At 43.3% G+C, this 25,578-nt stretch overlaps 2 protein-coding genes across 6 annotated transcripts in view; both read left to right on the top strand.

Annotated features, from left to right (window-relative positions):
• Positions 1 to 25,578, top strand: part of LOC109197015 (ATP-dependent DNA helicase PIF1) — a 933,009-nt gene that overhangs the window by 281,546 nt on the left and 625,885 nt on the right. The gene's annotated exons all lie outside the window — the stretch shown is intronic.
• LOC109196820 (uncharacterized) lies at positions 1,339 to 20,181 on the top strand. Of its 4 annotated transcripts, XR_002058157.2 has the most exons (5): positions 8,534 to 8,606; positions 8,928 to 9,008; positions 19,173 to 19,367; positions 19,466 to 19,939; positions 20,057 to 20,181. XR_002058157.2 is itself a non-coding variant. In XM_019351268.2 (4 exons), the coding sequence occupies exons 1-2, from the start codon at positions 1,558 to 1,560 to the stop codon at positions 8,931 to 8,933; spliced, it is 1,983 nt and encodes a 660-aa protein (XP_019206813.1). In that variant the 5' UTR covers positions 1,339 to 1,557; the 3' UTR covers positions 8,934 to 9,008; positions 19,173 to 19,367; positions 19,466 to 19,939. The 4 variants fall into 4 exon arrangements, 1 of the variants encoding a protein (XP_019206813.1); XM_019351268.2 differs by lacking the exons at positions 8,534 to 8,606; positions 20,057 to 20,181 and adding an exon at positions 1,339 to 3,534; XR_003216216.1 differs by lacking the exon at positions 8,534 to 8,606 and having other exon boundaries at positions 8,786 to 9,008.

Genomic DNA, 25,578 nt, shown 5'->3' with positions numbered 1-25,578 from the left:
TGCCTGCTCTGGCCCCTGGAAGGCAATTGACTATGGTTGCCGGTGTCTCTAGCTTCACATGTCTGAGAACAGAATCACCAATTACCAGAGTTTGACCCCCGGCGGGTGTGTCGCCGAGTGGGGAAAAACGGTTAGACACATGAACAGGTTGGTGGTGTACCTGGGGCTTCAGTTTAAGACTATGCTTCCTCCTCAGCGTCACCCAGCCGCCCTCTTTCCCCAGCTGCTTGGGGTCTGCCGGGGAACAGCTAGCGGGGCCTACGCTATCTTCGGCTGCACCAGCTACAGGGGCCTGGCTAGCTATGGGTGAATGAAGGGTGCGAAGGTGAGTCTCCAATTCAGTAATTGTGGCCTCCAGAGCTGCAAATATGCTACATTTGTTACAGGTATCATTACTGCTAAAGGAGGCCGAGGAGTAACTAAACATCTGACACAATGAGCAGGAAAGTGCAGGAGGGACAGGTGAAGAGGCCATGGTGCTAGCAAGTCGGCTACGAGCTAAGCTAAGCTAGCGAAACAGTAAAGAGACAGTGAGTGAATACTTTGGATATAAATTGGGTAGTGAGCACACAGAAAGGGTGATTCAGATGAAGCACGTTAAGATTATACTATGAAAAAGGGATGTGTCAAAAGATTTAAATTAAATTGCTAAGTAGAAAAGCTACTCAGAAACACCACTGTGTTTGAGCAGGAACAGGAAGTGATACTCTACCACAAAGCGAGCGAACACCAAGTCTGTGGTGTTACGGCCCTGGGCCTCGGAGGGAGTGAGACTGCCTATTTGTGTTCATGCAAATTTAAGTGTGCTAGGACTCGTGGATGATTGGCTGCTGGGAGTCCCGTGCCAGCCTTCTTTTATGCAGATCGCAGTGGGCCAGACCTCGCGGACGATTGGCTGCCTGGAGATCCCATGTCCACTCCAAGACCAATTGACTGGCTGATTGTCTGCACCTGGGAGGATAAAAGGCTGATGATCCTTCACACTATGGGGAACTGCTGCTCTGAAGTGAACATGCAGTGTCCTCCTCGTCTGCTTTGCATGTGAAGCTCGTTTGTTAAAACCTGTTTGCTGTGTTACACCTGATATACAGCTGACCCTAGTTTTACTAGAGTCTTGTTCGATTTGAACTGTGTTTGTAACCTCTGATATTCAGCCGACCTTAGTTTTATAAGAGTCTTGTGTTTGCCGGCTCACCTTAGTTAACCCTTAGCTTTTATTTTGTGTGCTGCCAGCTTACCTTAGTTAATCCTTAGTTTTATTCTTGCCTGTTCTTTTCATTGTGTATTTATTTGTTTCCCCGGTGGTCTGTTGAACAGCCCCGTCGGTTTTTAGTTTAATGTTTGTAATAAAACCCTTTATTAACTCAGATTTCGTGAGAGGGCTTGTGTATGTTTCTCCCCTCCTGTCGCCTAGCAGAGGGGGTTGTAACATAAGTGGGGGCTCGTCCGGGATTTCTCCTTTTCCCCATAAGGAGAATTCCCATTTGAAAGAGAGAAAGTGTGTTTTGCTCCATTTTGTTTTTTGTCTCTTCTGCCCTCTTCCCTGTTTTGAGCGTCATGTCGGCTCCATTTTGTTTAGAGGATTTTTTAAAAGCTCCATCTGTTGTGCTCCTTGAGAGCTACCGCAAATGCGAATTGCTGCAAATTGCAGAACACCTTAAGCTACAGGTCTCTAAAACACTCCGTAAGAGTGACCTGAAAGCGCGGGTAGTGGACAAGTTGGTGGAGGCTGGTCTAATGCATGCCCCTGATCTGCCTGAAGTGCCTGTGGTCTCTGGTGAGCCTAGTCAAACTTCCTCAGTTGAGGGGGACCATAAAGATGGTATGGGTCATGACAGTGTGGGAGATGAGCGGGGGAAGACGCCGCGCACGCTCCCTCGCTATGATCCTCTTTCCCCTGGAAGCTCAGAAGCACGGGATGGGGCCCGGCTAAAGGTGCGACTGGCACGGCTCCAGTTGGAGGCCGAGGAGAAGGCTCAAGTCAGGCGAGCTCAATTAGAGCTTGAGATCAGAAAGCTGGAAATAGAGGCAGATAAAACAGTGAGGCTGCGTAAGCTGGAGCTGGAGTCTCAGCCACGAGCCTCATCTGTCTCCGCTGATGGTCCAGGTTCTGCCCCCGTGTCTACTACTCCTTATGACATTAGTAAGTGCATTTCTTTAGTGCCTGCTTTTAAAGAGGCTGAGGTGGATTCTTATTTTGCAGCATTTGAGCGCATTGCTGGTGCTTTGCAGTGGCCTAGTGAGATCTGGCCCCTTTTATTACAGTGTAAACTGACTGGAAAAGCCCAAGAGGTGGTAGCTGCGCTTCCCTTAAAAGACAGTTTGGAGTATTCTTGTGTTAAATCAGCTGTGTTGCAAGCATATGAATTGGTTCCTGAAGCATACAGGCAGAAATTCCGGCTACAGAAGAAACTTCCCTCCCAAACGTATGTGGAGTTTGCCAGGGAAAAAGGTATCCTCTTTGACAAGTGGTGCTCTGCGTCAAAAGCCAGTGATTATGATTCATTGCGTGAATTGATGTTGCTGGAAGATTTTAAAAAGTGTCTTCCAGAGAGTATAGTGTTATACCTGAATGAGCAGAAAGTAACCACTCTAGCAACTGCAGGAGTTCTCGCAGATGAGTATGTGCTCACCCATAAATCCTCTTTTCTGGTTAAAGAGAAGTCCCAGTTTAGTGCCGGGCAGCAGGCTCGCACTGTTAAACCCTTAGGCTCTAAAGAGAGTCGAGAGTGTTTTTACTGTCATAAACCGGGACATGTCATTGCGGACTGTTTGGCCCTGAAACGCAAAACAGTGAATTCTCAGCAACCCAAAGGTGTTGCCTTTGTGAAAGCAGCGTCCCATCCTGAGGTGCTTGATCGTGGTGGTAAGGTGCCAGACCCTTGTTTTGACCCATTTATCTTTGATGGTTTTGTGTCACTAACTGATAAATCCGCTGATCTAAAATCTGTGCGCATATTGCGAGACACTGGAGGGTCTCAGACCTTAATCCTTTCTAGTGCTTTACCTTTCTCGGCAGACAGTGCATGCGGATTTAATGTTGTGCTGCGTGGAATAGAGATGGGTTATGCTCCCAGACCCGTTCACCAGGTCTATATCAAATCAGAGCTCGTTACGGGATTTTTCCCTGTCGCAGTATGTCCGACCTTACCCATAGAGGGGGTGGCCATGTTGCTAGGAAATGATATTGCGGGCGGATTAGTGCGTCCTAGTCTGGAGGTGCTGGATAAGCCCCTCAGTTCTGATGCCCTAGATATTTCTGTGACCCCAAAGCTGTACCCAGCCTGTGTGGTTACTCGTGCCCAAGCTCGTAAAGATGGCGACGTTACCCTCGCTGATTCTGTGTTGATGACCTCATTTTCTGAGGAGGGTGCCGCGTTACCTGACGAAAACAATGTTTTGTCTTCCCCAGACTTGGAAAACCCTGAGGAGCCTGGTCCATCTGTAAAAGAAATACCACTGTCTTTAACCAGAGAAAATCTGTCGGCGGCCCAGTTGGTTGATGAATCGTTGCAGCGATGTTTTAAGCATGTGGTAAGTGCTGAGCAAGCTAAGAATGAGCAACAAGCCTATTTCATAGAACAAGGTGTGCTAATGCGTCAGTGGTTTCCATTGGGTGCTAGGAGTGTGGACTGGAGTAAGGTTAAGCAGATTGTCATACCCACGCTGTATCGGTCAAAGATCCTAGCGCTGGCTCATGAAAGCCAGTGGTCGGGACATTTAGGCATCACAAAAACGTATCAGTTACTATTAAAACACTTCTTCTGGCCTGGCATGAAACGTGATGTGGCAGCTTTCTGCCGTAGTTGCCATGTGTGTCAACTTGCAGGTAAACCAAATCAGGTTATACCCCCTGCACCATTATGTCCCATCCCAGTAGTCGATCAACCATTTGATCACGTCATAGTAGACTGCGTAGGTCCACTACCAAGAACAAAGTCGGGAAACCAATATTTACTCACCATTATGTGTGCAGCTACACGTTTCCCTGAGGCTATTCCACTGCACAAAATTACAGCAAGGTCAGTTGTGAGAGCCCTTACTAAGTTTTTTTCTACATTCGGCCTGCCTAAAGTCATTCAAACAGATCAAGGTTCTAACTTTCAGTCTAAATTATTCAAGCAAGTAGCTAAAAGCCTACAAATCAAACAGGTTGTGTCCTCTGCCTATCACCCAGAGTCCCAAGGAGCTTTAGAGCGGTGGCATCAAACCTTAAAAGCCATGCTCCGCAAATATTGCTTCGAGGCCAAAGTGGATTGGGATGAAGGGATTCCCTTTGTGTTGTTTGCTGCTCGCGAAGCCGTCCAAGAGTCACTCGGGTTCAGTCCCTCTGAACTAGTGTTTGGCCACACGCCTCGTGGCCCACTTAAAGCAATAAAAGAGGAACTTTTGATCCCGGAAGGGAGCCCTAGAGTGGGAGTGACCAAGTATGTGCAAGATTTCCGTGAGCGTTTGAGTCAGGCTAATGCTCTGGCTAAGCAGCACCTCGCTGTTTCACAAGGAAAAATGAAACGCACTTATGATAAGGTTGCTGTCAAACGACAATTCCAGACAGGAGATGAAGTACTTGTTCTCTTGCCTGTCCCCGGATCATCTCTTTCTGCTAAGTATGAGGGGCCTTATGAGGTACGCGAAAGAGTAGGAGAAACTGATTATATAATCGGCACGCCAAATCGAAGACGCAAATCCCGTGTTTGCCACATAAACATGTTAAAGTTGTACCACTCCAGACCCCAACCAAAACCCGCGGGGAGCTGTGCTCCTGTGGCCGTCTTCAGTCACTCAGAGGTAGAAAGCACAGACGAGGCTGATGGTTTAAAACTGAACTACTCCGGTTGTTCTAAGCCTCGATTGCCTAACTCTGAAGTGTGGAAATAGAGAACACTTTCAGGCTGGATGTAGAAGCAGAGGTATGAGACCATCTAAAGAGAAACATTTAAACCAGCAATGGTTACCACCAAGAGACGAGTGTTAACCATGCCCATCATCCACAAGTCCCAACATTGCTCCAACTGTAAACAAGAAAAGTCAGGCATGAGACAGTGTTCAGCATGTAAAAACGCACTTTATTGTTCAAAAGCATGCCAGAAACAACACTGGAGACAACATAAGAAACAATGCACTGGCTTAAAGACTAACAAAAACAATGAGACTGTCCAGGTACCACTGCCGCCAGCTCATGTAAACACCCCTCACAAAGTCACATCTCTGGTGGGCAGGCAATGTCTGATTGAGTGTCTCCTGGACGGCCACAGGCTTCAAGCTCTATGGGATTCAGGCTCACAGGTGTTGATCATCGATGAGAAATGGAAAAAGGACTATTTGCCACACACAGAGCTGAGAGATGTAGCAGATATTATGGACACATCTGAACTCACCCTGACCGCAGCAAATGGGACCAACATGCCGTATCTTGGGTGAATTGAGACAACCTTCCAACTTGTTTCCGGGACTGAACAAACTGAGAAACTGACCATCACCATGTTGGTAATGAAAGGTTTTCAGCTCACATGCCCTATTATAGGCTACAATGTCATTGAATACATTGTGAATAAGACTGACCAAGCTAAACTGTACAGCACAGTGAGAAAAGCATTTCCCAGCCTCAAAAGACACGAGGTGAAAGCTTTTATACAGGCTGTTAGTGCAGATACAGTTGACGAGTACAAAGTGATGACAAAGAAAGACTGTATTACTGTACCTAAACAAAGCCACATGCATGTTGAGAGTCGTATAGCAGCAGGGCCATTTAAACAAGATATGGTCATGATATTTGAGCCAGACTTAAACCCTCAGTGGCCAGACAACCTTGAGTTTTTTGACACTTTGGTTAAAGTTAAGAAGGGTACTTTACCCGTCATAACACTAGGTGTCTCTAACCCAACTGACTGTGAAATTGGCATTCCAGGCCGTACAGTAGTTGGCTCAGTTCAGACTGTTACAGCTGTTTTACCTGGCCAGGTGTTTGAAAAACCCACATCTGTAGCTACTGTTAACCAGACAATTACACAAGCCCAGTGTAGCTCTAGTGAAGAGTGGGACCCACCTGTAGATCTTAGCCACCTGGGTGAAGAGCAGAGAGTATTAGCGAAACGGATGCTCAGAGAGGAATGCCATTCTTTTTCTAAGACAGACAATGATATAGGGTGCATTGAAAAACTGAAAATGACCATTTCACTCAAAGACAATGAACCAGTCAAACGCACATACCTGTCTGTGCCACGGCCGCTCTACCAAGAGATGAAAAGTTACCTGCATGATTTAATAGCACAAGGCTGGGTCAGAAAGTCAGACTCGTCATACTCCTCACCAGTCGTTTGTGTTAGAAAAAAAGATGGTACATTAAGACTGTGCATAGACTACAGAGACCTGAATCGGAAAACCCATCCGGATCGCCAGCCCATCCCACGCGTCCAGGACATTATGGACAGTTTGGGTGGAAACTCCTGGTTTTCGCTTTTGGATCAGGGGAAAGTGTACCATCAGGGGTTCATGTCAGAAGAAAGTCGTCCACTCACTGCTTTTGTGACCCCCTGAGGATTATATGAGTGGATTCGCATCCCCTTTGGACTTATGAATGCCCCTGCAGCATTTCAGCGCTGTATGGAAGAGTGCCTGGATGGACTGTGCGACAACATCTGCATCCCCTATCTGGATGACACATTGGTTTACAGCAAAACATTCAGAGATCACTTGGAGGACATGAGAAAAATGCTCCAGAAATTGAGAGGCTTTGGTATAAAACTTAAGCCAAGTAAGTGTGACATGTTTGAGTCTGAGGTGCGCTATTTGGGCAGAATAGTGTCTGCAGAGGGCAGTAAAGTTGATCCTGCAGACTTTGAAGCAGTCAAAACACTCAAAGGTATAAAACCACAAAATGTTGGTCAGCTCAGAAAAATGTTAGGCCTTCTCTCCTACTACAGACAATACATAAAAGACTTCTCCAGAAAAGCAAGTTGTTTGTATGAACTGTTAAAAGGTGAAAAAACCACAGAGAACTCAGACACCACAAAAGGGCCAAAGGCAAGACCAAAGAGAGCCAGTCAAGTTGTGCCCTCCTCAAAGTGCATCAAAGTGCACTTGAGGAACTAATAGACTGTTTGCTCCACCCACCAGTGCTGGGATTCCCAGATTTCACACAGCCGTTCATCGTACTGTTACGACTGTTGTTGTAATTTTAATATGCAAAAAATGATTGGTGCATCCAGGGGGACGGATCGTACCGATTGGCTATCGACCAGGAGGCAGCATATAAGAAGACACCGCCATGGACGGCCAGTCATTCATCCTCGGCCCATCCCAACCGGCAAAATGTGTGTTCACTGTCTAGTAATGTTTGTTTAATGCAGAAGCACGCAGGGGTGGACTGCCTTTTTGTTTGATTACAGTTTTCTCCTGTTTTTGTTAGTTAGGGAGGTAAGTCATTGTCGTTTGGTTTAATTCTTTTGAATAGGCAAGTTTGATTTATCCCTGAGATAGGCTCCCTTTTGTTTGTTGTTTTGGCCTTAGGTTCACCCCAAAGTTATAATTCGCTCCCTTCCTTTGTTTCTAAATTCACTCATTGTAAATAAATCACTGTCAAAAAGTATTAATTGCGTGATGTGCTGCTTGGGGTCGGACGGGGATGGATCACCCTTATGTTACGGTCTGGCCACGCCTAGATGGGCCATAACAGTACACACAGACGCCTCACACGAAGGGCTAGGCGCAGTGTTGTACCAGAGACAAGATGGTAAGCTGCGAGTTAATTGCTTATGGCTCCCGTACTCTAACAGCAGCTGAAAAAAACCACCACTTCCATGCAGGCAAACTGGTATTTTTAGCTTTGAAGTGGGCCATCACGGACAAATTTAGAGACTATTTGTACTATGCCCCGACTTTTACTGTCTATAGTGATAACAACCCACTAACATACATTTTGTCAACAGCCAAACTGAATGCAACCACATCAAGATGGGTTGCCGAGCTTGCTGATTTCCACTTCACCATTAAGTACAAACCAGGGAAGGAAAACAGTGGGCCATATGCTTTATCGACAATGCCACTTGATGTAGAAACCCTAATGAGAAACTGTTCTGAGGAAGTGCCACCGGACACTATCGCAGCTGATATCCAGGCCACTGAGGTACAGAAAGACACACCTGCCACATGGACACTGTCAGCTGCAGCAATGTCAGTCACAGCAGAAGGTGCGCCAGCAGAAGCAACATTGACAACCATACCAAAAGAAGAGCTTAATGAAGCGCAAAAGTCTGATCCTGTTATAAGTCCTGTATTACAGTGTAAACAGACAGATTCAAAACCACTGCCCAAAGAGCTGAGAAAATTTGACCCTAAGACAAAATGCTTGTTCAGAGACTGGGGGAAGTTAATCCTAGATAACAATGGCATCTTGTACAGAATCACTTCTGCCCGTAAACAGCTAGTCCTCCCAGATCAGTTCAAAAAGACTGTACTCGAAGAGCTGCACAATACAACACGTTCTCACTCCCAAGTCGTCAAATGTGTGACGCATGGTCAGACGTGCAGGGTCCTCTTATTGAATACTATGCTGCTCCCTAAACGTTGTTTATTGACGACAAGAGATTGCCGCGGAAGAGCCTGTTGTCCGTATATTTATACATTTCCGAAATCACATTGTAGTGACGTGTACTGAACACAATAAATGATATAATGTAAACAACTATATGAGAAACAGCAGATACAGCAGATAAATTAATTATAGGCTATTACTTTTGTATTGTTTATTGCATTTATGGAGGGAGAAGTGTATGCTGGGTAATGGCACAGCTAGCGACAGGGTGACTTTATTCACCCGCTTCGGATGTTATCAGTCCATACAATGGGCGTTATTAGCAGAAATCAGTCCCATAGATATGGGCCATCCACCTGCTAGATTATTCAGAAGGTTGTTCTCACCCATCCAGATGTAGGATCACTAACAGGAGCGTGGGAAGACTCCAGAATCCACTCTGGCTGGAATCCGGTGGATACAGCAGTGTTTACAGGTAAGGCCATTTAAACGGACAGCATTTATAGAAGGACTATTAAAAGTCAGCGAGTGTCAATAATGTTAATGTGGTTATGTTAGTAATACACCGAGTGCTAATATAACAGCTTTGAGATGCAGTTGTAGATATTATTACGTGTTTTACCGTCTTTATGGTGCTAGCTTAAAGTTACGGTGTAAACGTTAGCTTATATTGTAGTAAAGCTGTTACTGTTTAAACGATGTTGGGACAGAAATATTAGCTTCTGTCATGACTGATGAAGTTACTAGTTAATAAAGTTTCCATTAAAGAGATTAATTGCAGCCACAGATTGACAGTAAATATCCCGATTAGCTTCAATGCATCTACAATAAATATGTGCAAGTTTCAGTGCTTCGTTTAAACTTTATGATACTTATACTGACCCAGGGTCAATGTTAAATACAATCCTAGCTGTGTGAACCGAAGCCAAAACGTCTCTATCGCCCCCTGGTGTCTGGCTGCAGTATAGGTCATAAACCCCGCCTCCTCCATGTTAGCGGATGGGACTGGGGTCAGACTAAAATAAATTAATTCTCCTCAGATAATTTTTTTCCAAAGATTCTTTCTTTTGTTATCAATAGTTCTCATCATGCTGATTGATGTCCAAGGGGTCTCCTTTCCCATAAGTTTGATTCTAATTCCTACCGCGGTGACGTTAAATTGGGTGAAACGTCATCATAGCAGCTTTGACTGGCAGCTGCAGTCACGGAGAAACTTGCGTATCTGTGTTCGGGAATAGCAGATAGAGCGTAGGCTCTGAGAGGAGGGCCAGCGTTTACGCTACGAAAACACGACCTAGTGTTTTAACCTGACAGCCTGAGGTGTTCTTCAGTAAACTGGACTACCTGACAGAAGGACCCGAGGCCCCGCTGCACTTTTTCGGTAAGTTAAACGTGTTTGTAAGCTAATCCGTAACTACTGTCCTTAGCTAGCTCCTGAGACCTAGCTAGCTAAAATGAGCACTCGGCTGTCGGGGTTCGTTTAGCTAATCTGTGCAGGTGAATGAATTTACTAAAGAAATCAAGAGAAACGCCCCGGGCTGCTCAGTCACTAATTACCGTTACTGTACTTTTATTACAAGTATTATACTGTAAAAGCAACAGGCTGCACTCTGCTGCAGCTCCTGTGCAGAGCTGAATATTAAATATATGCAAACAACAGCATGTTTTCAGTCTCTTGCCACATCTGTAAAGACAGTAACATCTTTTTTAAAAGCTTGTACTTCAGTAACTCCTCATTAATCAGGAACTATGGATTAAAGTACTGTAGTGTACTGTAATACTGAAAAAATGTAAGAGAAGAACTTCAGATCCTGAGTGTGTGAGGACAGAAGAATCAGCTTCATTTCAATTTTGAGGGATAAAATTTATATTTGAGTTTGATGGTTCTGTTGTCTTTGTGATTACAGGAGCTGCCCTCAGATTCAGACCTCAGCACCACCCAGTGACAGCAGACAGATCATCCAACATGTTCACATGTTAACTGCAAAATGAACTGATGAAAACAGTACAAAAAAGTACCACATGTGCTGTAGTGAAAACTGCAGCTGTTTTATTGATAAAGTTAAAGACAAAAAAACAAAAGGATTAATCACTCATGTAACTGTGTCACTATATATCAGCATTAACAGGACCTCAGTTTGTATCTCAGACCTGCACAGCTTCCGTTTTAAACACTTGATGTACTCAGCTGCATGAAGAGCATATGAGATTTTCTCTAACACAATTAAATAAAACCTGATGAAGGTCAAAGGTCGTCACTTGTATGTTGAACTACAAACTTGTCATCTGGAATTCTTTCACAGTTTTTTGCAGATAGTGTGTTATTTACCATAAAGTGATTCAGAGTTATTCATACCAGAGTAACCAGAGAGGATCATATATTTTTAAATATATAACTTTCTACAGGACTGAATATAATATCTTTATGTAAAAGTCTGGAGCCTCTGGGGAGTATCCGAGTATTTATAACATTACACAAACCAAAGGTCTCCATCACAGTGTTCATGAAATGCTGGGTGTATCCATCTCCTGGATCGGGCCTACAGAGGAGTGCTGAAGATTTCCCTGTGAGGGAGCTGCTGGTGAAGATCATGAGTCCTGCTTGATCAATGCGATGAGCTTCAGTCTTCCTGGTGTTTCTTAAATGAAGCCTCTCTCAGTGGGTCAACAGAACATCTGGCACAGGACAGCTGTGATGAAGAAAGGGAAGAAGTTTCTCCAAACCTCTGGACCCAGGAAACCAGTTGTATATAGTATTTGTATTTCTATTTTATTCTATTGTATATATTATTCTATTCTATTTTATTCTATTGTATATAGTATTTTATTTTATTTTATTGTATTTTATTGCATTCCAGTGTTTTCTAATTTCTGCTACATAACTTTGCACTTTTGCTGTAACAAAACAAATTTCCCACCTGTGGGACTAATAAAGGCCATCTTATCTTATCTTTAAACCCAGCTTGGTCCTGATGGTCTCCCTCACTAGTTTCTCTCCAGGGTGAATGTAGCTGTTGATATAATATGGACTCTATTATTAAATGAAAAGAACAAATTAGACTACACTACTGAAACGTTCTGCTGATGTTTTTAAAGCCTCCATGTTACCAGGATGTAGAGGGCTCTGAAGATTTAAACAGTTTTAGATCCATGACACTCACAGTCTTATGTTGAAATCTCAAAGGACAGCATTATATTTTTGATATTAACAGTAACTCTGGGCTTCTGTGGAGTGTGCAGATGATCTCATCGCTGTCTAAAAATGGATAACAAACATAAGAAGTGCTGAATCCTTCAATAACACAGACTATTAGAGTAGCAGGTGTGTAGCATCGCTAACTAGCTAGTAGTGATGGCCCGCTTGAAGCTGACGCTCCAGAGCGTGTGTCGAAAAAAACAACACACTGGTTCAGAAGCACTGTGTCGAAGCTTGCTTCGTTTGGCAAACGTCACGTGACCAGTGACGTCCGAAGCTTCATTACGCACGTAACTGCTTCGGTACCTGATTTTGTGGAGTGTTTTGATGGTGACAGATAGCGAACCACTGATCATTCTTCTGAGAGATTTGGTTCTGTTGTGTGGGAGTATTTTGAGTTGATTCTGGTCAATTGGGTGGGTTGTGCAGCTTTGTGTTCTGGCTGTTTGCTTTTGTTTTGTGCGTCTTTATTTTATCTGAAAACGGGAAAAACTTGAAATGTCAAAAATCTGCTTTTCATTATATAAATATCATTAAATAACTTCCATTTGACTCGTAACATTTAATGTTATAAAAAGATATATTTTCTTTAAAAAAAAAATCTTAAAATGTTAGTCTACAAAATGTGCCGCAATTTAATTTATTATTATCCTCTTTAGCTGATAGTTTGTGGAGCCATAACTGCATCTCTACCAGTTTCCCTGCACTCCAGCCTCTTCTGTGCCATGTGAAGAGATTTTCCTTAAGGCAGGAGAAATTATCTCCACGAAAAGGAACAGATTCGGCCATCGCACAGTGGAACAAATTCTCTTCTTAAATAAAAATGAAAAAGGGTTACCTTCAATGCATCATGTTTTTAATTTGCAAGTTCATGAGCATTTCCCTTTCCATTTCACAATCAATTCTACCCCCAAAATATCAAAATATCAAAAATATACACCAGTAAAAATATGTACAGGAAAATTTCCCTAATATAATATTATTTATAAATATACCCATCTAGCGATTAACTGCGCAAGTACATGGAGGCAGGATCTCACAGCAGATGCATACTCCATAATGTGTTGTACATTATTATATGTATATTATATGTAACGTGGTATTTTTCAATTATTGTATTTACCAACATCAAGAAGTCACAAGCAAAGAAAGACCAAACCATGGTGCATGTTTAAACAAGGAAGGTTTACTGGTCAAAATGATTTATTAAAGAAATAAACAACATTTTTGTCACCCCCAAAAATACACGTTTAAAGCAACACAACGGTGACCCAATATCAGACAGAACTCCACTCTGTAGAGTGAGCAATCATTATGAAGCAGTTGGTTTTATTTTGTGGATTCAAGCTGCTCTTCATATTTTTGGCCACCAGATATCACCAGAGAGGACTGTGTTGAAAAGCTTCGAGTAATGAACCGTTTTTCAATACAAGCTTCAGAAAGCTTCATTTGGCCAACACTACTAGCTAGCAACAAGCCTCCAACACAGTGCGTATGCTAGCGGCTAATCTAGTTAATGAATTAACAACAGAGTGATTTTAGAACTATAAGACGATAAGCTGTGTGTCTTTTTTTATAACAGTGACATGGTTGTATTTACCGTAATTAAACGAGTCATCAGTCGCGGTAAACCAGCAAAGAACTCGAGCAGCCAGGCTACGTAAAAAGTGTAGGGGGGCGTGTTTGCGGTCACGTCCAGCGGGTGTGTGGGCGGGAGCGTTACACAGTCGCTCCACCTCAAGTCACTACTGCGCAGACTCTGGCTGTGTCCGAATTCAGGGGAAGGATGCTTAAAATGCCATATTTGGATGCAATGACGTCACAGCTACACGACAAGGACTGTCCGAATTCAAAGAGCACTCAAAATGTGGCGACAAATGCGTCCTACTTTTCTGCGAATTTGAGGCTTAGCTGTGTCCGAATTCAGAGGAAGGATGCTTCGATGCCATATTTGGAGGCAATGACGTCACGGCGATGCGACGAAGGGTGTCCGAATTCAAAGAGTACTCAAAATGTGGCGACAAATGCGTCCTACTTTGCCCTGAATTCTAAGGATGGTCTGATGTATCCTTCATGTCCTACTATATCCCAGGAGTCATTGCGGGTCATAGAGGAGATTTGTTTCTGATAACGATGGTGGTCGAAGCAGGAGAGGAAAACACTTTCAAATGTAAGTATATGAAAATCTGGTTGTACAAAAGTTAAATTGTTATAGCGGTCGTTTTGTTAAGCTTTGGGCATCTGCATAGACATGTTTCTTTTCTTTAAAGTAACCGTAAACCAGCTTGTATCGGTGGTCCCGCGATTTTTCATGTATTGCCGCTTACATACAGCTAATTTTGATTTTTTCGAATTGGTGATATGTTGTGGGGAACAAAGACCAAATGGCTTAATTTATTAAAACGAGGAGAAAACGATCACCTCTTCACTGGGGTGAAGAATTGGGCCGCTACGGCGTGGATGTACAAGAATAAATCAATTTACACATCATATTCATATGAGTGCGGTCCTATTAACCCTCATGCTGTACAGCAGCGGTCCCCAACCTTTTTGCGCCACAGACCGGTTTATGTCAGACACGGAGCCTTTAAGGTATCGCGGATAAATACAACCACATAAAATGATCCGACCAAGACAAAAACTGTGGTATTTTGTAAATATAATAATAAACGTGAATGTACTGTGTAATTGTGTAACTTTATTAGCAGCGTCCTCCTGAAAATGCGCCAATATTGACAGTAACATCCTCCTCTCTGCCGCTTAATGCTCTCTGGTCGCTATGGTAACGTGTAAATATTTCTTTCAAAATAAGACACACAACTACAACAAGGGAAAGACTCAGGGAAACCGAGTTAACGATAAAACCCCTGAAAACCATAAATTTCACACCGGAGCCTTAACTCTGTGGCCCGGTACCAAACGACTCACGGACCGCTGCTGTACAGAACCTGTGATGTCCAGACGGTGTTCCTCTGGTGTTCTGCTGTGAAAACCTTTGGGCTTAGGGATTAACATAGTTGCCATGGTGTCCTTTCTTCTCTTATTTGTTGTGTGTGATCAGGACAATTCTGGAGAAGATGGGCCTGCAGGGGAAAGTCACCCGCTTGCAGGCCAGAAGACATGAGATAAGTTTAAAGAATACAAAGTACGTATGTGTGTTATCAAGAAGATAATTCTCAAGAACACAAGTTAATAAATGTGCAATTACTAAGAGTTGTTGTGGTGTTTTTATTTGCCTGCTGTCATTTTTGATTTCCTCTGCCTTTAGGATTGCAAGTATCCAGGCTCAGGAGAGGGGGTCAGTGGGAAGCCCACTGCTGCTACTTGGCCCTGGTTTGCCCTCATGGATGAGGTGATAGGACAGATGCCTTCCATTAAGCCTCCTGTCCTTATTTCCTCTCTCCCTGAGGACACTCCAGGGCTAAGCACAGCAGTGGGTGACCAAAACGACAGCGATGACGAAGCAGCTCAGCCACCTACGACAGGGAGAAAGAGGAAAAGAGATGATGAGCTGCTAGACCTCATCAGAGAGGACATGAGGCAGCAAAGAGAGGCTGAGGAGAGGAGAGCAGGGAGAGGACGGACAGACTGTTTTCACTTCTAGAAAGATTAGTTCCCAAATGAGTTATGTATTGAGAAATTTATTTATTTGAATATATTTGTTACATTGTTATATGTGTTGCATTAGTTTAAAGGTTTTATGTTATTAATAAATTGATTCAAACAAACAGTAATTGTCACTGAACTCAATCTGATTTACAGGCATTTGTAACACGTATGAACATAACGCTAACTTTGAACAATATTACTTGGATATTTATTTGATAGCAATAAAGTAAATAACAATAACAATTAAACAAGAATATTTCAAATACACAGTATGTAAAGATGGAAAAACAATATTTCCAGTTGTTCACACAGGATTAACCTGAGTGACCTGTTCCTGGACCGTTTCTTGAACAACTGTAATAGATTACAGGAAGTCTCTGGCAGTGTTGCTGAATCTGCCGGAGCAAGATCAGACATGGATGAGCTGCTGCAACTGAGACCTGCGGTTTGTCTTTTCTGGTCTGCGAGTGGAGAATCACACAGGGTGGTCTGCAAAGAGAGCTTTAGGATGCTTCCTCCCACTGTCCACTGCATCCTCCATCCACAGGGTTTGCAGGGCTCACTCGTGGCTGCCACACCACTAAGATGTTTTCAGAAATATGCAAGCAGGAGATGGTGGATGCTATATTATTAGTATAATACTTGTAACTCTGTAGCAGACAACAGTTTGATAAAGTGCTATGTAAAAAAATAAACAAAAGATTAGATTCTATACGTTTCAAAGATATTTAGTTTATATATTTTATATGATACAGTACATGTGTGAGAATGACCGATGTTGTGGCAAAAAATGATCGTCTGCCAAAAACTGATTTCCATTTTTTGCCCTAAACTGATTGCTCGTATTTAACCTGCTATGAATAACTTGTTGGTCTATAATACGTGAAACATGTCAAATGTGTCCCTCATTAATGATATCAAGTCACTTTGAGCCACCAGCAACATTCCTGTAACAAGGTAGAAGCTGCAATCAGTTTTTGGCAGTGACTTTTATATATCCTTTATTTATCCAGTTAAAAAAAAAAAATCTTATTGACATTAGAAATTTATTTTTTAAGAGTAATCTGGCCAAGAGGACAGCAGACAGCGCAACACATATATCAATTGTACCTACATTATAACCAGAGTTATAAAGATACTTGAACAACAGGTAATTATTGTATATATAAAACCCCTTAGTAAACCATGTTCACCGAAGTCTATTTACCAACATACATGAAGATATTACACATATTACACTCGGAAACATTGGAAATCAGTTTTGGCAGGCGAACATTTTTTGGCACAACGCCGGCAATATTTCAATTATCCGTGTAATTAGCTAAGTAATTCCTAAATGTGTGTAGATTAAAGGAAATTATTTTACCTGGATATGATTGTCTCTGATGAGCCTAAGGTACAAAACGTGCGGGCGGCGACGATAAGGTTTTTCTAGCTCCTCGAGAAATAAAATTGTCCAAACAACGGAGCGACATTTCTGGGTCCATTTTAAAGTTTTCGCGCTGTGGCGCTAGCGATCGGGAAAAACACGCAAGTAAGGGCGGAGTTGAAGGCTAGGAGGCTGTCCACAGCCCATCTGTTATGTTGGATACTCATTGTTTGTTCAATAAAGTTTCTATGGAGAAAAAAAGGGGGCTGTCCAAGCCGCTCACTTCCTGACTACCCGTCCGTCTAAGGACACTACCTTGTGACGTAGGTAGGTAGTGTCCTTATGAGCATCCTTCCCCTGAATTCGGACACAGCCTCTGGCTCCAAATTTGCAAGATGGCAGCCTCCACAAGCGGGATATTTTGGCTTCATTTTTGCACAATGGGAGGAGGCGGAGTCGCGTCGTCCATGTTTTCTACTGTCAATGGTGTGAACGAAGTCTGGCTCCTTTAATCCTGCATGACAAACCTCAGGATGCAGGTTATTATGACTCTTTCCTGCTGGCACACCTGTCACACCTGAGAGTCAGCTAGAAACTTACAGTGACGTGGACATCATGCAAAGACTGCCAGACTCTGTAATACTGTAAATGATCAGTGACTCAGGTTAACACTAAACTTTAAACAGTCCCTCTGTGTCTCTGTGTGTGCTGAACATCTAGAATTAGGAGTGAGTCAGGCTGCATCAGCAGAATCTGTTATATGTAAATATCAGTATTTTTTATTCAGGTGTCGGGAAAATATGTAAGATTACAGTGAAGCGATGTACCAGATTAATCCCTGGCCAAAGGTATCGTACTTAAAACAGACTACTGATCCAGCCACATCAGCCTTTTGTCTGTTTAAAGTAGACTTAAAATGAACTGCAGGTTCCTGAGAGGTGGACTGTGAGCACAGAAACACATGTTCATACATACAGCTGCAGCAAGCTTACATTAATTTTAAATAGATTTGTTACTCTGATGTCTGTCTCTCTGTTAGTCCTCTGACAGACTGGTACCTGTCCAGGTGTGCTCTACCTATGACTACTGGGACAGGCTCTAGCCCCCCCCCCACTGTGAACCTGAATTGAATATTCAGAAGAAAATGAATGGATAGTGTTAAGGTTCAAAATGTTGAGGAGGAATCCAAAAATAACCACAGATCCGGGCTGGTGCAATTAGACGACATTTTAATGAATTACACATGTGTGAGTTCAACAGCCCAATCAGTATTGAACTATCTTACAATAGTCAGACAAAGGTTTTATAGGGTTGGGGGTGATACTGCTCCCCCCCCCTCTCAGACACAATACAGCATACGTCAATGCAAAACCACAAACGTTCAGTTAACTTTGACATAGTTTTAAAAGAACATCTTCTTCGGCTCGGTGCTTCCCCTCAGCTCGTCTTCGCTGTCGCTTATCTCGGGGACATCTGGTGTACTTCCTGGAACAGACTAACACGTACGCACCCCACTTTGCAGCCATAGCAAAACATAATTAAACTCTTACCTACTCAAAGGAGTCTATCTAATATGTGTGTATGTGTGTCAGCTTCTGCTGCCCTTTGTTTCACCCTTCACTTCATCGGCTAAACCTCGTAACCTTTCCACTAGACAGAAGGCCAGCACAACTGAAACTCTGTGTGTGTATGTGTGTAATAATCTTGACTGATATACAAAATGTATATAACAAATGTTTCAATCTAATACAACTACTTAAAGCTTAATCCACGATAAATGCATAATAAAACACCCTGCTCTTGGCTTACACTCAGACTCTGCTTTCGGTTTCACTTTTGCAAAGCCTGCAACTTCAAAAGCCTATAACTTCCTGTCTCATTTTGGAGTTACTCTACGTGGGGCCTTTTCTTTCACCATGCAGTCTGCATACAAACATTTAAGATCATAAATTCAACTCAACAGCTTAAAGTGGTTATAACTGCTCCTGTAATAAAGACTGATATAATACCAATATATTTGAACATCTGAATGCATCTGCATGCAACATCACTATTAATAATGAAATGGTAATGATGATTATACTAATAGCAGCAAATAATAGCAGCATAACATTCCAGCACTCCCGACAATAGACTGACATTTGTTTAAATACTTCTAGAAATCTGAGCTGTTGGTGTGTCCTTGGATTGTGTGGTAATAATATTAGAGCTGGCAATCTTTCCTACTGAATCTCTACTATGAGTCATGTTACCTGAGATTAATTCTATGTTTACCTGAAGGCCTGGACAAATGTGCTGTGTGAAGGATGTAAATCAAATCAGATCTTAACTGCTTACATTTAAGGAGCCTGGTCATATTTAATTGTAATATGAACCAATGATTTTCTGATTGCTGATTCTAAGAGAGTCTTTGTGGAAATCCTGTTTGGCTTTTTGTCATTTTAATTCTCTTTTCCATTTGCCAGAACAGTTCTCCACAGTCACTGTCCACATGGGTCAGTGGGACCAAGCAGCACTCTGCTAATGTGTGGACTCTGACCAGCAACATCCAGCAAGACCAAGGCAGCGTTTTCTATCTCCCAGCTGGAGTTTTTTGTTTGTCTGTGACTGGAGAGTCAGATTTTTGTTGAGGCTGGAGGAACAGCCTCACACTTGCAGAGGTAAGTCAGTTTGCAGAGATCCCTCCCACCCTGGCTTTTATGTGGCAGATTTCTTATCTGAAACAGTAATATTTCACTGACTGCTGCTTATACCACAGGTTAATACACGCTACTGATCCCTGATGGGAGAATCATCACCTCTGCCAGCAAAGAAGCCTGCTGGATGTTTGTTTACAGTCTGATGATGGGACACCATGCTCTGCATCTTCAATGTTTGTCTCTTGCTTATTATTCATACACAGTAATGTGAAGTATGCTTATATCTAGTATAACTGGACCAACCTGGTGCTCTTCATTTATGGAGGCTGTTGAGTCTGAATGTTGGATGTTGTGTATCTCGTGTTCTCTGGGCTTTGTTGTCCTCAGTCTTTTTGCAGGATCAGAAAACAAAACCAGGAGACCTGTAAATGTTTCTTCTCCAATTGGATGATGATAAGACTGTGACACGGGATGCCACCTTTAGTCTTGTGATGAAGCAAAGCTCAGGAAGAAGTGTGATTAAATGGTACCCACATGTGTGCTGCTGAGAAGGATGTACAGGGGCACCTGCAGCCAAATCCAAGCCTCCTCAGGTTAGTTGTAGTTGCAGAATGCTTTAGGACTGAGACAGCTGAGGCATCAAATGTTTGATTAAAGCGATGAAAAAGAGAAGTTTCTTCCCTGTAATTATCACTTTTTAAAATCTGTAGCAACTTCAAGTCTGTCAGCGTGCTGAGGTCACAGAAACAAGAAAAGCAGCTTCAGACTTCAGAGTGTTGTTTACAGTTTTCTGTCATCATGATCTCCCCTGAAGTTTATCACTATTACCCAAGCAGTAAGTCCACAGTACTGTTTTACTTTCTGAAATCTGTATTTGAGAATGAAGAATGTTGCAATGTATTTTTGTTCAATATTTAATTCATTCAAGAAAATATATATTCTTACAATTTATCAAAGTAATTTATCAAAAAAAATATATACATATATATATATATATGTATATTAGTTTTGATAAATTACTTTGACACCTGAATTGAAAATACTATATTGTATTCATACAGAATCAGTATGGTATCATTGTCTGTCTGTTCACTGACTGCTGAAACTAAGAGCTAGTTTGATCTGTGTAGATCTAAAGTATCCAAACCCAAGCGCTGATGTTTCTTCACCCCTGTGTGTGTGATATGTGACTTCCTACATGCTGGCGGAGCCGCAGTTTGTGCTCACAGATGGTGACGGTGTGGAGAGACGGTGGTGTTTCCTCAGAGGAACTAGCAGAGTCACAAAGGGCACCAGTCCATCTCACCACCTTGACTTGCTGACTGATGCTCGTCTGCACTGCACAGAGGAAATCAACTAACTGAGGTTTGTCCAGTGAGGTGTTATGAAATGTATATTTTACATCTTCTATGCTCATAGATATGTTTTTGTTGACAGAGGCTCTGCAGAGGTTAGACAAAGCAGAGAAAATTACAAGTCTGATCTCTCATCAGAGGCTGCAGATAAACCACACACAGCTAAAATAGAAATAGTTGTGAGTTTTAGTATTGAATGTTCTTTATACAGCCACATGTTGTACACAGTATACGTGCTTTACACCTTACTGTGATTTACTGGGATATTTGTTGCCTGATGTTCAGCAGGAATGGAGAAACTGAATCAAAGGGAAATGTTTTTGCTGATTTTGTAATGTTGTGAGTAAATCTTCAATATTATTTATTTGCTTGGTTATTTTAGGAGTGTTTCTGAGTGAGGGAGAGAGGAGTCATCATCCAGGTTAAGTGACGTGAATCAGTGGGTAAACTTGTCTCTGCTTTCAAAGGAGATACTCTTAGAGAGAGACCATCCGAGTCATCCTTAAGTGTTAGTGCTTTCAAATACACAAACATTTTGACTGTAATACAATTAAATCTTTGCATGTGTGTTTTCAAACTCTCAGATGGGCAGGATATCAGTCTTGGACTGTCTAACCTGCCAGGGCAGCATTGAATGATCACCACACATGAGCATGTTCCTGCAACATTCAGCATCTGATCCTTGTTCATCTGTGTGCTTCTGCTTTTGGTAAGTAGAGTTACCTAAGTACAGTAACTATAAACACATGCCATCCATTTCTAACAGCCTGGTTACTTCCTGTCAGTTATTTTAGAAACCATGTGGTCACCTGACCTAACACTGTTTCTTCTTCTTCCCCTTAATGTTGAAGTGTCAAATGTCAACCAGCTGGAGAGGAAACTACACCAGTGTACTGGGATGTTTCAGCAACACGTGCCAGATGCTGTTCCTTCATGGTGACATCACCAGAGACGGCCCCGCCCACCTCAGGACCTCGCCATTGATCATGATGATTATAATGATGACAGCGAGCAGAACTAAGACTGTAAAAATCCACGACCAGAATGTTTAGATGCTTTCTAATTATTCATGAATACTGAGAGCCTCTTTCTGTGTTTTGTCTGGTTTGTTTTTTTACCTCATTTGTTACTAACAAAGTTCAACAAACTCACTCAGTTTACATTCTGTATGTTTCCATCTTTACCAGCCACACTCTAACTGCATTTAAGAAAATAATCCTTAGAAATTGTCGTTTTTCTCTTTTGTAATTGATGATAATTCAATGAATATACTGCGCTGCTTCCTTTTATTTCGTCACACATTGCTTTAAGTTTTTCAGTGTCCAGTTATTTTTTACTGCTGTTTGAATTCTCTGTATGTTTGACCTGTAGACTGTTTAATGGACTGCTTGTCTTCCTGTTTGTAACCGCCGCCTGTTTTTGACTAAAGATTAGATTTCTGACTTTAACACAGCCTCTGCGTGTCCTCCCTTTGTGTCCTCTTCCTCTGTGAATGTGTTGCATGTGTCACAGATTCATTTATTAACAGCTTTCCCACAGTGAGTTGCATCAGCATTCATTCACAGCACATTGCAGAAGGATTCAGATTAATACAGTGATCTTATAGTCAGAATTATCCTGACAGACTGCCACTGTAAATTATCTTTCATCAGGTCAATTTTAAAGTTCAGTATTTCAAAGCAGGCGTTATGAAAAATCATACTGGCATTAGGACCAATGTTCCCTCTGATTTTTCATGTGTCTGAGCGAACACACAAACTCCCTGAGCGTCCCTTGGACCACTGTGAGCGACATCAGACATGTGCACTGTGGTCACGCCAGCATCGAATCCATCCAAGTTACATGGTTCATTAAAATAATCAAATTACAGCATTTACATTTATGTTAGACTACTTTTAAACTGCTTTAGCCCACTTACAATGAAAATGTAAAAAAAAATCTAGTCATTGACCTGTGTAGTATGTTAACAGTATTGGAAGTAAAAATAACTTGAACTCCAATTTCGAAAACACAACTTTCTTTCTTTTTAAAAAAAGCTCTGACTTGTATTATGAGTCTGTGGTCTGGGAGAGCGTCTGTAACTCTCTGTCTGCAAAATACAGCATATAATGACCAATGTTGGGCAATTAATTATATAGTTACTCCTCAAAAAAGTAACTCAGTTTGGCAAACAACAAAGTGTTTTGCAGCTATTTTTTTTTAAATGCAGCCAACATGTTTTTAAATAAACATTTCAAACTATTTACAGAACAATCAGCTGTTCTGCATCAAATCTGATGCCACACAAATTATTTGTGCCACTCCAAAAAATAATTTCTGTCCCCTATGAGATAAAGGAGAACAACAGCCTGATACCTGCAGGCCTGACAACAGGAGATGTATGACTGCTGTAACACCTGTAACATTCAGCAGCCGCCTCATTGTTCTGACACACACAACAAAACTATTGACTACACTACACACTAACTACACACTAACTACACACTAACTACACAAGATTTGCGCTAAACGTCTCAAATCTCTCACATCTCAGAACACCGCCGTCACTCCTAAAACTTCCCCCCGTTTCTTAACAACTAGATGCCACGTTGCCATATCATTTTTTTGATTGGTCGACACGGTACTTTTTTGGACGAATAGGGAAGAGAGCGGGGGGTGGGGGGTTTGTTTTTGCTCACAGATGGAGAGTGCTTTGGAGCCTTTTTTCTTATAAAACGCAGTTTTTACCGTTTCTTCCCGCAGTAAATATAAACAGCGATAGTATTCAGGAAGAAAACCAAACATTGCATATTTTTTTTATCACAACTCTGGTTTTACGTGGCCTATCAACACAATTTAAAAACTGGTATAAAGTCCACACTTTTTCCGTCAATTGTTCGTCTGTCCTGCTCACATCTCCAATGGTGGGACACGTCAATAACGTGGCTTCACTCCACATCAGCCACGCCGCTTTGCTAGCTAAAACTCCGGTGTCGGCACATAAGGACGCTGTCATAGCCTGTCAACGACGTTGATTGGCTGCGTATACGAATGTGAATCCCATTATTGGCTGGACTATGGGATAAGGTGGCATCGTTCTAATCCCATACGGGTGTCATGTCTGTGTGTAGGCAGGCAGGAAGAGAGGACCCAAAATGCAGGACTCACGGAGGCAGAAGTAACTCAAAATACACAGCTTTATTGCTGGTAAGAAGCAGAACAAGAAAACACTAACTAAACTGGGGAAACAGAATAACTAGGCAGGTTGACAGGCTGGCGAACAGAACACACAGAGGAAGCGAGGGTGAACAGACGTTAACGACGCGACACCGAGTAGGGGAAGACACAGACACTAAATACAAGAGGTGAACGGAACGAAGAGGAAACAGCTGGGAGACACGGCTGACGCTGGTTACACTGACGAGACAGGGAGAGCACAAAGCTGAACGCACTGACATAGGACACGGACCTACAAAATAAAACAGGAAGCACATGACAGACAGAGACACAGACGCAGACTTATAAGCAAGCATAATGACATCATGGACAGACAGAGGGACATACGGACAGAGGAGACTAAGCACAGGCAACCTAAACTAAACATGAGGACAAGATAGCAAAACCTAAACCAGAAATAATAATCATCATCATCATCGGACGGTTAAAGAATCAGGATATAATTATAATCAGAACAGTATCACCAAAGAATAAGAACTAATCCATAATGCAAAGATAAACCAAAACCTAAGGAACTCAAAATGCTGGGTCGAACCGACCCAGGACCGTGACAGTACCCCCCCCTCAAGGGCTGGCTCCAGACAGCCCAACAGAAACACAAAAACTGACCAAAAAACAGAAAACAACCCGACCAGGGCGGGCGGCGGGGGTCCAGGACGGAGGGACAGAGTCCAAAAACAAACCAAAAACCCCGAAGGTCAAGGAAAACAGATACAGAAACAGTTCAGGGGGCCGACCCGGAGGCCGACAGTGCAGGAGGCCAAAACAGTTCAGTTCCGGACGCCGGACGCGTGAACGGCAACGGCGGCGACGGACAAACAGTTCCGGGGGGCGGCCGTGCGGACGGCAACGGCAGGCAAACAGTTCTGGGGGTCGACCGTGCGGACGGCAACGACGGTGGTGTAGAAATAGTTCTGGGGGCCGACCGCGCGCATGGCGGCGGCGGCGGCAGCAGAGCAAGTCCGGAGGCCGGCCACGCGGAAGGCAGTGGTGGCGTTCAGGTGGTCGTCCACGCGGAAGGCGGGGGCGGCTACGGAAGTCCGGAGGCCGGCCACGGTGGTGATGATGCCCAACAAGCAGCCTGACAAATGACCGATGATGTCGAGGCGGCAGTTTGGGACCTGAAGGTGGTGTGATCCCTGCAGCACCAGACGAGGCCGAGGCAGAGGCTGGACCAGACGAGGCCGAGGCCGAGGCTGGACCAGACGAGGCCGAGGCTGGACCAGACGAAGCTGAAGCCGAAGAGGAGGCTGCTGCAGGCGACGCTGAAGCAGATGAGGAGGCTGCTGCAGGCGACGCCGTGGATGATGCTGAAGCTGGACCAGACGACGCTGATGAAGCCGGGGCTGGACCAGGCGACGCTGAGTATGAAGCCGGGGCTGGACCAGGCGACGCTGAGGATGAAGCCGGGGGCTGGACCAGGCGACGCTGAGGATGAAGCCGGGGGCTGGACCAGGCGACGCTGAGGATGAAGCCGGGGGCTGGACCAGGCGACGGCGAGGATGAAGCCGGGGCTGGACCAGGCGACGGCGAGGATGATGAAGCAGGAAGCTCCAGCTGATGAGTCTTGGGGCTGGACCAGGCGACGGCGAGGATGATGAAGCAGGAAGCTCCAGCTGACGAGTCTTGGGGCTGGATGGGCTCCTCGGGCCCGCCAGCTG

This window comes from Oreochromis niloticus, linkage group LG23, assembly GCF_001858045.2.
Source record: "Oreochromis niloticus isolate F11D_XX linkage group LG23, O_niloticus_UMD_NMBU, whole genome shotgun sequence".
NCBI classification, from domain to species: domain Eukaryota; kingdom Metazoa; phylum Chordata; class Actinopteri; order Cichliformes; family Cichlidae; genus Oreochromis; species Oreochromis niloticus.
Note: the sequence above shows the minus strand (reverse complement) of the source record. Positions and strands in the feature narration are given on the sequence as shown.